Below are 12,758 nucleotides of genomic sequence, written 5' to 3'. Positions count from 1 at the left end.
CAGAAGAGTGTGCAGGCAAATGAGAGACACAGCTGCCAGCTGTAACCTGAGCATGACAGGATACACTATGCACACATTTGAGTATGTATGTGTTTGCATATGCAGCCATATTTTAAGGATGGCATGTCCCAAAAGTCAACAGAAAATTCAAAATAGCCAATGACATATGAAGAAGGAAACCAAGCTGGAAACTGGTGAGGAGCGGAAGGCTGACAAGGAGAGCACTACCATACCCCCAGATGACACTTACCTGCTACGACAAAGTTAAGATGCATGTGAATCTGGTTATTAATGTAAAGGGAACAAAGGCCGGGCGAAGCGCAGAGGAGGGAAGGGGAGTAACCTCACGGCGAAGGGCACAGCGACTGGGTTCTCGGCCAGGCTGCGCACACAGAGCTTCCTGGCAGGCACCGCGGGGAGCGTGGCGTGGGATGCCAGCGGAAGCCCTGCTTCCCCAGGTGAACCTCCACTCCCGCTGACTGTGCCAGGCTTTACCAGCGTGATGAATTCAGTCAAGGCGTTGCTTCCAGTCGGCTGGGATCAGTGCTCACTGAGACACCCGACACTCACCGAGTGTTGAGATTGTTCAAATAACTCAAAATTGCAATACTGTAAGGTTCAAGGACCTTGAATTTTCAGAAGGTTTTAATCTTTTTCATAGGTTCTGAAATTACCTTCACTGGACTTCCCTTCTTTTACAAGGCTAGATCTGATATACAGGCATTTTTACAGTATTATTAAATGGATCAACTGCATAGTTCTATTTTTTAAACCCAGAGAATAAAATCCCTCCTCACCAAGAATGGAATCACAATACTCTAATGGCTTTGCCAGGTGAGCAAGCAACTAGTCTATAATCAACAACGTGATTACTCCGCAATACCAAAGCCACGCCAGTCTCCCGCTGACCAGAGCACTTCCTCAGCACCTTTGAAAAATGCCACTTCTAAGAGCAGTGGTTGACTTAACAGAAAGAGGAGAGAGAAAGCACGCAGTGAACACAGGAACGTCCAGCAGGTGCCGATGGGCCAGCACATCACTGGGCAACGACACTGAGAGTGGTCACAACCCGTTTCTTGGGCTCATCTGTCCACTACTCTGTCCTCTCCTTCCAGGAAACCAGTACACAGTAAGGGCAGATCAATGCAAAGTTTAACAAACAAGAACAATCTGGGGATAAAACTAGGGAAAAAAGGGGAGGAAAAAAGCAAACAATTGGACTAATATCCAGTACTAACCTGGTTGAGTTTCTTCCAGAGATTGAGGACAGGGGACAGCTCGTTCGACCAGACTTCTCTATCAAATTTGCAACCAGCTGTTGCTGATCTGCCCAAGATCCTCAGCTGAGAAATGACCTGAATGAAAATAAGAAGTAGCAAAAAATAGTAAGAATAAAAAAGTAAAAAAATAGTAAGAAATAGTAAGGATCCAAAAATAGCTATACTGACTTAATAAAAGTAAAGACCAAATATACGTGTTCAACCCCATTATCTTCCATTGGCTCAGCATTTAACTGATTTACTTAAGCAGTTAAAAAATAAGGGAACTTAGAAGTGAAAGAAACCACTATAAAAATTACACGTTACAATGCCTCTTATTTGAAAAGTGACTTCTTTAGTCAGAAAGCTCCAATTACCTATTATTAACAATTTCTTAGTGTCTCTGTTTCCTTGTGTCTGAAACACAAAATATTTTTCGGTTTGACTGACTTAAACTTTGTAATTTCCAAATGCTGAATAACAACTGAAGACAGTTTTTCCGTAAAGAGGAAATGGCAGGAAAGGCAGTACACAGCACACCAAACCACGTAAAATAGTAAAGCAAGTCTAAGTAATTATTTGTTGTCATAAATGTCACAAATCTAAGTCTCAAGGCTCTGTATTTTTAGTTGTCCTGTAAATGCTCCCTCTATGCTTCGACGCCCGTGAATGGGTGTGGTCAGACTGGGGGTCCAGGGAAGGTGCACATGGACTCCTCCCTCCGCAGAGCGTCCCGTCTGTGACTTCCTCATGACCAGCTTCCTCATCACCCAGCTCACCCAAGCCCGTTCCCTCGCTTCTGTCCTCTAAGCGGTCCTTACTGACTTCCACGTCAGGAAGTCCCCTGTCAGTCACCTGCCAAGAGGGAGGCGGCGAGAACAGGGCGCACCCAGCACTGGACCGCAGAGACTGGGGTGTGTGTCTCAGCCCATGAGGGACCCACTGATTCACCTTCACAAATGTTTCAATGAAATGTGAAATCTCCTCGCTTACCCGACATAAAATAAACCCACAACAGGCATGTGCTTTCCTAAGCTAGTCTTTTAAACACCAACTTTTGCAGTTAAGTTGACTCAATTTCTGTTTTGTTTTTTTTTGAAAGATGTGAATTGTTTTTCCTTTTTTAACAGATTGGGCTATATTTCATATTTTGCAGGATCCTTATATTAGTCAAGTTTGTAACAAAATAAGGGCTATAAATCTTTTAAAATGAACGCGCTACTCGATTGTTAAACATCCAAAATCACGCTGTAAAACTCAAGTTACTTCTAGAGCTTTTGATTGATTCTCCAATCTTGAAAAACTCCTAGTGATTCAGTGTTTCATTTTCTTTGTTTTTCTGATAAATTACTTTCATTTGCTCTAGCTGAACCTTACAACAGCACCTAATTCATCAGCTTTGCTACACCACAAAACGTCACTAGTTGGTAGTCCGAAGGAGTGCTATTCTAACTCTGGTAACATTTGCTATCACTTATTTGTGTTTTAAATTTATCAAGCGTGACAGAAAACAAATAAGAATGCAAAGGGGTGTCTAAAGGAACAAAGGTTCAAAAAATTTTTTACATGATGTAAAAACCTATTTTAAGAATAAAATATTTACCAGTCCCAAAAGGTCATGTTTTCTGTCCAGCAAAAATAATATGCGAGGTGTGCTTTTCTTAATAACACTATCATAGTATAATCTTTAATAAAAGAGAAGTTCAAATATCTAATAAATTTATTTTTACAATGAGGATAGAGCTATAACTTGAAATGACAGACCATTTTTCGTTCTTATAAAATCTTACATGTGCATCTTTTTACAAAAGGTATCTTTCCATTAACTATATTTTGAACAATTAAAAATTACTTTATTCAATAGTACTCCTTTCAAATGGTATCAAAAGGGATAAGACTTTCCATGAAGAGCCCATTTACATCACTTCTCCCTGTCCGTCCGTACTGAACAGCATGCGTGAGGCCGCCGCGTGCCGTGCAGTGTCTACAGAAGCTACAGAAGGTGAGAGCACCCCCACTGCACCTGCCCTCCTTCCACGGACAGTGAGAGCCATCTGAGGAATGCCTGCGCTTCTCCTGAGCAGTGTGTTTAAGACACTAACTCTTACAGCAAACTGTATTTTCCTCTGGATATTGTGAAGCACACAGAAGAATTTCTGACCTAACAATATTGACTTCATAGAACTTTATTTTTAAAGATTTTACTTAGTTGAGAGAGAGAACGAGAAGGGGGAGCAGCAGAGGGAGCCAACATGGGACTCGATCCCAGGACCCTGAGATCACAACCTGAGCCAAAGGCAGACTTTAACCCACTGAGCCACCCAGGCGCCCAGACATTATAGAACTTTAGAGCATGGACTTTGTAGTCTGTTTTGTCTTCTTTTGGCATAAAATATTTCCCTAGTTTTCTTTTCCTTTCCTCCTTTTCTCTTTGGCTGATTTCCTCAACTCCTGATTTTACTCCAACAGATTACTTGTATTTTTCCAAGTCGCCTGTGGCGTACTCCTTTTTGGAATGAGAAGGAATATAGATTTTGAAAACAAACACTCCCAATCTACCAATGAGAAAATGGACTGTCAAAGAAATTGAATAAATGACACTGAGAGAATGAACAGCTCGTGCTCTGGCCTTGGAACCCTGGAACAGCAAGTGAGCTTCTGGAAGGTGAAAGACAAGGTCAGTGACAACCAAGTCACCCCAGCCAACAGCAAGCATCATGCACAGACAGCAGTAAGGCCGTCTCGAACCCTCCAGCCCTGTCGACTCTCCTCATGAAGGCAGCTGCACGTGGGAAACCGAAGATGAAAACAAAGAGCAAGAACCCAGCCAACCCTCAGAATCGTAAGAAAAAAAAGAAAAAAAATGGTAAAATATTACTGTTTCAAGTCACAATGTTTGGGCTTGTGTTCTGCGGAGCAAAGACTAATTAAATCACTGAGAAGAAGAGACCAATTCCTTACCGCCTGCTGTGGACTGACGGTCTGCACTCTTCGAAGCACACAGTGGAAGCTCCGGCCCCAGCACGCCGGTGATGATGGAAGGAAGGAGACACACGGGAGAGCTCTGCGCACTCTCAATGTGTCTCTCTGCACGTGGGCACAGAGGAGAAGCCACATGAGCCCACGGTGAGGGGACAGCCATCCACAAAGCAGGAGGGTGAGTCTGCACCGAAAACGGAGCATATTGACTCCCAGGCACCAATACCGTGAAGAAATACACTGCGTTGTCGGAGCCTCCCCGCGTGTGGTACGGACGCCCCCACTCACAACAGCCCTTCCTAACGCGTCTCAGCTCCGCGAGGCTGTGCTGGCGGTGTGTGCTCCAGAGAAACGGCACGCCAGACTCTGACCTTGCCCCGCTACTCCCTCAGGATGGCAGCGGCAGGGGTGAGCTCCCCATCAGCCTGCCATCACAGGGGTGAACCACCCACGGGCTCGAACTGCCCACGGGCTCACAACATTCTGTGGTTCACTTTTAGCACAGCGGTCAATAATCACATGACACATTCCACACTTTATCATGAACAAGGCCTCGCATCCCATGATTTTGCCCAACTGTAGATGGACACGAGTCTTGTGAGCACATTTAAGGTCAGCGAGGTAAGCTACGATGTTTACTAGATTACGTGTATGAAATGTGTTTCCACTTACGATATTTTCAACTTATGATGGGTTAATCGAGCTAAAACCCCACTGTAAGTCGGGAAGAATCTGTGTTTTGTTACAGTAGCCCAAGCAGACAAGTGCAACCTTATAAATGGCACCTAAAAAATGCAGCTAATGTTAGAAGCCTTTAAAACCAAATGTTAGAAGCCTTTAAAAATCCCTTTAAAACCAGAGCAAGATAAGAATGTTGACTGTTGGGGCGCCTGGGTGGCTCAGTGGGTTAAGCCTCTGCCTTCAGCTCAGGTCACGATCTCAGTGTCCTGGGATCGAGCCCCACATCAGGCTCTCTGCTCAGTGGGGAGCCTGCTTCCTCCTCTCTCTATCTCTCTGCCTACTTGTGATCTCTGTCAAATAAATAAATAAAATCTTAAAAAAATATAAAAAGAAAAGAATGTTGACTGTCACTATGTTTATTCAACTTTGCACCCAAGTATCGATCTATCCCAAGAAAAAAAGAAAAGGCAGTTAAGTGAATAAAGACTGGAAAGGGAAAAAAAAAAAAAAAGCTAAACCATCACTTTCTCAGACATTATAACAATTTACCAAAACATGAAGAAACTAACAAAATTTTTATATATATTATATTCATGCTATACATTTTTCTGTTTGTGTATATTTGAAATAAAAAGAGAGGCGCCTGGGGGGCTCAGTCAGTTAAGCATCTGACTCTTGATTTCGGCTCTGGTCATGGGATCCAGTCCCCTGTCGGGCTCAGTACTGGGAGGCTGCTTGGGATTCTCTCTCTCTCTCCCAACCCCTCCCACCTCTCCACCCTCAGCGCTCTCTCTCAAATAAAATCCCAATAATGAAAAAAAAATCTTTAAAAAATTCACTAGATTATTATTTTTTTAACTTCAGCTTAGGAATTATGTCCTTTTTCAGCAGTTACTTGGAAGCCCTTAAAACATCCGTCAACACTCTCATCCCTACCTCGGCCGGGCACCGTGCATGGAGCTGTGTCCCCTCAAGCAGCCAGTATAACAAACCCTGTTCATCTTCCCACATATTGCAGGAAGGAAGCAACACGCTAACACAGTAGAGGAGGACACAGAAAAACATCTAGTTTATGTTAACAAAGGTTCCCATATCTCTCATGTCTTCCTATAAGAGTATTACATCACTCACACACAAGGCCATCTGAGAGGTCACTCGGGGTCAAAGGTGAAATGCACAGTCCACCCCCACGTGAGGGACGCATGTCATCATTTTTCCAAGTCACATATCAAAAGGCTGAAATAAAATCTCAGGAGATCTCTAGCTTATGCAACTTAATTAAGCAAATTAAGACTGAACTTCCATCACGGGAGGTTTAAATTTACCAGGACCAGCAAACAGGTCAGCTGTAAGTATGGAGGTGACTCTCATGATAATTACGTTGACTGACAAGCCAGACAGAGGGGAGTACTTAGTCGTACAGTCCTTCTATATAAAATTCTAGAAAGCGCACACTGGTCTGCCATGACAAAAAAGACAACGCTGCTGCAGGGGCGGGAGGGAGAGGTCACAGCACTATAGAAGACCTTCGGGGGTGGGGAATGTTCAATGTCCTGATGCTGCGGAATTCCTTTTTTTTTTTTTTTTAAGATTTTATGTATTCATTTGACAGAGAGAGAGGGAACACAAGCGGCAAGCAGAGGAAGAGGGAGAAGCAGGCTCTCTGTTGAGCAGGGAGCCCGATGCGAGGCTAGATCCCTAGACCCTGGGACCACGACCCGAGCTGAAGGCAGCCACCCAACGACTGAGCCACCCAGTCACCCCCAGATGCTGTGAAGGTCTAACAAGTGTGTACATACATAAACCCTCCTCAGATCGTATACTCTAAATACGTGCGGTTCACTGAATGTCAACTAACTTCAATAAAGCTGTAAAAATTGAAAAAAGATCATTATTCAAACAATGGTGGAGGCAGGTAGTTCAAGATGGCATCCTAGGAAAATTCTGAACTCACCCTGTCCCACAGACATAACAGATCTATGGCTACATATGGAATAATTTCCTTGGAAAAAGTCCTGAAAACTCGATGGACTGAGCCTCCTCAAAACAGGATAAAAGAGCGGAATCAGGATTGGGGGAGAGGTAGACATCCCCTTGCTAAAAATCCTACCCTAGGAATGAGGACCCCAAATAGGAGGGATCTCAATAATATGGAACCTTCCCTAGAAGAATGAGGGTTTTGTCCTCCCCATCAAGCACCCCAACCCTTGGGTCCTGTACCAAAGGCACAGCCCTGAAAATGTTGGGCTTTGGAAAGCAATGAAGAGTATTGACCAGGATAAACCCAACTATATGGAACAGAGCACCTGCTCTTAAAGAACACACACACACACACACACACACACACACACACACACACACAGAGTCTCTCTCTCTCTCTCTCTCTAACTCTCTCTCACAGCAGACCAAGTGCAAAAGCAGCAGTTTGAAAAGTAACCACATCCCTGGTAAAGGAGACTGACTTGCTAATCTTAAATTGACCACTGGAAAGACAGAAACCTGCTGGGACTCTCACCAGGGGAGAAACACGGGTGGGCATCACTTCTGCAATCTCATTCTACCTTGCCAACGCTGACACTTGGCAGGCACAACTCTGGCCATCACTCTCTAACCTGTTAGCCCCGCAGAGCACGCCCCAGTCCACTGGGCTATAGCCACACAGCAGTAACAGCGTGTGTGTGCTGCCCCAGCCCCACAGCCCCAGACCGAACAGCCAGGAAAGCCCCGCTCCGCCCCAACGTAAGCGCAGCACAGCCAGCTGGGAGACCATGCTTCCCTAGTTACCCTCCACTCCTTGGCCTCGGCTGATCCACAGCTGGTCGAGTGTCTCACCCCTTCACACGGCCACCAGGGATCCACCATTTTTGAGGGGTACATGAAGCCCACAAATTCCCTGGCAGACAGACCACTATGCCCACAGGGGACTGTGCCCCTGGGACCCACCAATTGTCTCCTGTGTAAGACTACTCTTTCAAGAATGGGAGAGGAAGCTGTTTCACCTAGCACAGAGAAACACACACAGTCAGGCAAAATGAGGACACGGGAACGTGTTCCAAATCAAAGAACAAGACAAAACTTCAGAAAATGACCTTTTGTTGGAACTTCAGAAAATGACCTTTTGTTGGAACACCTTATTTCCTGAGTTGGGCTGGTGTTGCCCAGAAGCCAAAATCCCTCTAGGAAGATTCAAGGCCTTGTGTAAATGTTGATTCAATTGACTGAAGACTTTTTTCTGAATCATGCAGGGTATTAACAAGATGCAGAAATGTAAGAACACCTTGCACCAAAATTTCACAATTATCTCAGATTGCTCTAGAGTTCCACTGATTTCTAAAGAAAGGAAATGGTTTTGTTGAAAACAATTCTAAGACTGCAAATTAAGATTTCATAACCCTGAGTTTAGTAATTCCACAAATATCAGCTTGAAATGCTGAAGTGTAAAGTCTCACATACGATATCCAATGATAAAACATCTTTTCCTCATAGCCGTGGAACCAAATCACAAACCCAATATAAACAACACTTATTTTATTTATTTTTTTGTTTTGTTTTTAAATTGATGAGAAAAACTGACAGTTCCTAAATTCACAAAATTCCCAGGTTTAAAACATCATTTGGGAAAAAAATTCTTAACAGTGAATTTTTGGAGATAGCTTTCTATATTTAATAATTCAAGAAACCCAGATTCCAGGGCCTAGCACTTCCAGGTCACGACAACGGGCACTCACTACCTCTCTAGGTGAAGAACAGATGAAGAGATGATTTGGACAGATGATGTCTAAAGTCTGTTCCTGAAGCACAGTACCTTTTGTTTGTCCTTGGTTTTGGACTAAACTGTCAAAGAGAATCTGATACGCAGATTTTATGTTATCGAGAATACCAAGTTGACACATTCTCTGCAGGTTCTCAAGACTCTAGTACAGATACTTTCAAAGCTGAGGATGCCGAAGAATCACCCCAAAATATGAATTTCAGAGCCCTCCTCCCCAGCAGTCTGAATCCACCCATCTCAGGTGGAACTTGGCAATCTACCTTCTCAAACTTCCCCAGCAATTCCCATGTAAGTGGCCGCTACCACCCCCGGACACCCGCCAGGGCCTGCCTGAGCAGGAAGACACACGGGTCCATCTGATGATCAGTCTACACCCGCAGTCATGAGTGAACAGTTCACTGTAGAGAGAGGGAAAGAAAAGAACAAAGTCAGTAAGACATGAGTCTGTTGGTTGTACAAGGACAAGGAGACAAATCTGGGGAAAAGAAAGAGAGAACAACAGAATTGCTTGGAGAATTGCTCTCCTACAGAGCCACAGCCAAGGTCATGGTCATGTAAAGACGCCTAGGGACCGAAGCTGTGCGTTACTGGTGCAGGCAAGCAAATGTGGTTACTGGACTCGCTTTGAAAACACCAAGTAGACAACCTATTACTTCTCTGACTGCTTCATTGGGGCTTTAGGGTCACACCCACATGGGTAAGGCTTCCCGTTCCCTACCGAGACTGCACACCTACTATCCAGTTCCTGGTGAGAGTCTTGCTGCAACCCCAGTCGGCCTGTGGTCGGACCTCACCACAGTGTTTGCTCGTCGGTCCACTACGGGTCATTCTCTCTACTTTGATGATTTAAGAAATGTTCTTACTGCAATGTTAAAAAATGTGTAAATCGACATATTTGAGATAAAATTTTCAATTGCTGGAGAGACCCAGACCCTTCGGGGTAGAAGTAATTGTAGGCAGTTTACACTGATTCTAAGTGTTAGTTGTTGATATTTAATTCAAAATAATAACAAGAAAAAGGAACAAAGTATCAATTAAAATATCCAGCTAACCAAAAGAGAAGACTTCACCTATGGAATCACTGGACTGGGTCTCATAACACAGATCCTGCTAATCGGCCCGGCTCCGGTCCTCACCAGCACCACACACACCACAGCAAACTCACACTTACTCTAGACAGGAACTAGAACAGCTGGAAAACATTTGGGAATTAAAATTCTACTAGATCTTAATTTCTGTTTAAATATTAAATTGCTTAGGACATTTTCACAGTTAAAGTTTTCTCCTATTTTTCGGACCAAATTCAAAATTCCACACCATTTTTTTCTAAGCTCCATGCCCCTCGTTTTCTTAGTCTGGAGAATACGCTGTCACTGCATAATTACCAACAAATGCAAACATAAAAAGAAAAATTAAAAGGAAACTTTAAAAAACCACGGTTCCTAAACAGAACTGCTATTATTAAAAGAAGGGTCTCCTACAGTTGAACTCATTGCAGATTCCTTCAGCACCTAATTTCTTTAAAAAGAAAAACAAAGCAAGCTTCTACATGACAAAAGCTAACTTTCTATGGTCCTTTAGTGTCTATGATGATTAACAAACTTACGTTGCTTTATCCTGTTTATTAGATTTTGTGACAAATGAGTGAAGATACACATTAACTAAAATCCATCCTTAGAAACCAATGAAGGGAAAAACCACCAAACCCAGATCCCATATAATAAAAAGGCACATGAACACATACCCACAGATATCTCCTTTCCTAAACACATGTAACCTTATAAAAATTCTACCTTTTCTACTTGTTTTATAAAAATCGTACCTCTGATTCAGGAATGATATAGAAATACTTCTATGATGGCTATGTATGAAAATTATAAAGTAGCTGTAAGTTTTTAGTCTGTTCTCATTCAAATGTATATAAATGTAATCATATTTATATGTATATATACATACATATTACATGTACATTTCATGAGTCATTTCACTGATTTACTTATTTACTACTTCCTGCTGGCTTTATGAGATCTGAAAACTTCCCAAAATTGTTTGCAGAATTTTGTGTGTGTATATATACATGTTTGTATTTTTCTCAGGAGAGGATTCAGAGCTTCCGGTGCTAAAAGGGATCCATCCGACAAAAGCAAAGGGTCAGATCTACTGTCCTAAACTGTGGTTGTTACTGTTCCTGATGCTTTCATGAGTTTACCATAACTTCTTTTACAACTCCCCTATTGTCACCACTTTGAATTTACAAAATGCTGCTTTATAAATAATGTTGAAATGAGACCTGCTGTCACTCAACAGCTGGTTATTTGCGAAGGCTGGACCTTCAGGAACACAACTGCTATGTCACAGTCACACACAGCAACACTCAGCGCTGCACCACAAACGCCTCTGAAAGTAAGGAGCTGTGGTGTGCACGAACCTCCTCCCCCGAGAGCTGTCCTTCACTAGACCGGAGCCCTCCCTCCTGGCTGACACTACAGAAGGCAGTGGACACAAGGTTCTCAAGTTCTCTACCCAGAGAAAGAGACTGTCCAAACCAATACAGAGAGACAAAGAGACTGAAAAAATAAAGAAATGCTCGTGAGCCACAGGATAGTATCAACAATGTGATGAACATTTCAGAAGTAATGACAGACAGGTTTTTTTTTTTCCTCCAAAATTTAATGAAAATTCTAAAACAGGTCCAAGAAACCCAGTGAATACTAGTAGTAATATGAAGGAAAAGAAATCTATACCATAATCCAACTATTTGAAGTCAGTTGCAAAAAGAAAATATAATAAAGCCGTGAAAGGGAGGGAAAAAGAGCATTAGGCAGAGAAACACAGTAATAACCTCGAGACTCCAGACACTAAAAGGATAATAAAGTTCTGAACAACATTACAGCAAGAAGCTTGATCATCAGGATGAGAAGACAAATTCTGAGGTATCTCTACATATATACAGATACGTAGATTACCAAAACTAACCAAATCAATAACCTTCTAAGAGTGAAAGAAGTTGAATTTCTATTGTGCTGCTGCTGCTGATCTCATTTGTACACCTGCTGGAAAGATACACAACCGCGGCCATGCTCTTCTCCCACTGGCCAGCCCGTTCTTCGGGAGAAATCACAGGGATGATATAGTTGAACTTCATTCATCACATGGATTCCAGAACTCTCCAGAACCCTTTTCTGTGTGGATCCACAATTGTGTCAGGTGTCCTACTTCTTCACCCTGAAAACATCCTGTAGCCATTTCACAGAGTAAATCTGCGGGCAATAAATTCTATTTGCGTTTGTTTATGAAAGACCTTATGTCTTCCTCTGAGGCAGACACTCTCCCGGGTACAGAGCCAGGGTCAAGAGGTTCTCCGGTGAGGCCCGCACGGCTCCAGAAGAGAAGGCAGCCCAGGGAACAGGCTCGCTCCTCTGCGCTCTGGCGGGACAAAGTTCTCAGGATTTTAGACTTTTGTTTTGACAGTCCAAATATCTGTGCACCTCTGTGGGACTTTTGCCCTTGGGTTGGGGGAGGTCACCTGCAACGGTGCTCTTTGAGCTTCCCGGACTTGTGGGCCCCGATTACCCCGAAGCTGGGCTGTGTGATGTTGTCCCGCAGTGTTGGATACTTCGTGGTGTGTCTTTCCTGCTCTGGGTCCTCCTGTGTCTCAGTCTGGGTAACTTCTGTTAACCGATCTTCAAATTCATGTGTTCTCTCCTTGGGGTTTCAGGTCTACTGGTTGGCTTGAAGATTTTCTTCTCCATTAACAGGTTTTATTTCTAGTACTTTCAGTTTCTCCAGTCTTACAATTTCTCCACCACTGCTGAAATTAACTATTAGGTTTTCCATCAGAACCTTTAGCACACAGATCGTAATTATTTAAATCACCCAGTGGACCGTTCCGACCCCCACGTCCCATCGGAATCTGGCCCCACTGACTGCTGGGGAGATGAAGCTGTCAGGAGTGTGGCCTGCGTCCTTGCGTGGGGCAGGCCCTCGCGCCCGGCTCTGCTGGTGAGAGCGGAGTAGCTCATGGGGAGCACAGAGGTTCAGGCAGCTTTGACACATGGGAAGGGGCA

The 12,758-nt window shown here is 43.5% G+C and overlaps 1 protein-coding gene across 3 annotated transcripts in view; it reads right to left on the bottom strand.

Annotated features, from left to right (window-relative positions):
• Nucleotides 1-12,758, bottom strand: part of DYNC2H1 (dynein cytoplasmic 2 heavy chain 1) — a 292,883-nt gene that overhangs the window by 83,404 nt on the left and 196,721 nt on the right. For all 3 annotated transcript variants that reach the window (XM_047692880.1, XM_047692881.1, XM_047692882.1), the window contains one exon: nucleotides 1,239-1,355. In XM_047692880.1, the coding sequence (XP_047548836.1) occupies nucleotides 1,239-1,355 (117 nt within the window). The remainder of the gene's footprint in view (nucleotides 1-1,238; nucleotides 1,356-12,758) is intronic.

The sequence above is a fragment of the Lutra lutra genome, chromosome 10 (assembly GCF_902655055.1).
Source record: "Lutra lutra chromosome 10, mLutLut1.2, whole genome shotgun sequence".
Classification (NCBI taxonomy): Eukaryota; Metazoa; Chordata; class Mammalia; order Carnivora; family Mustelidae; genus Lutra; species Lutra lutra.
Note: the sequence above shows the minus strand (reverse complement) of the source record. Positions and strands in the feature narration are given on the sequence as shown.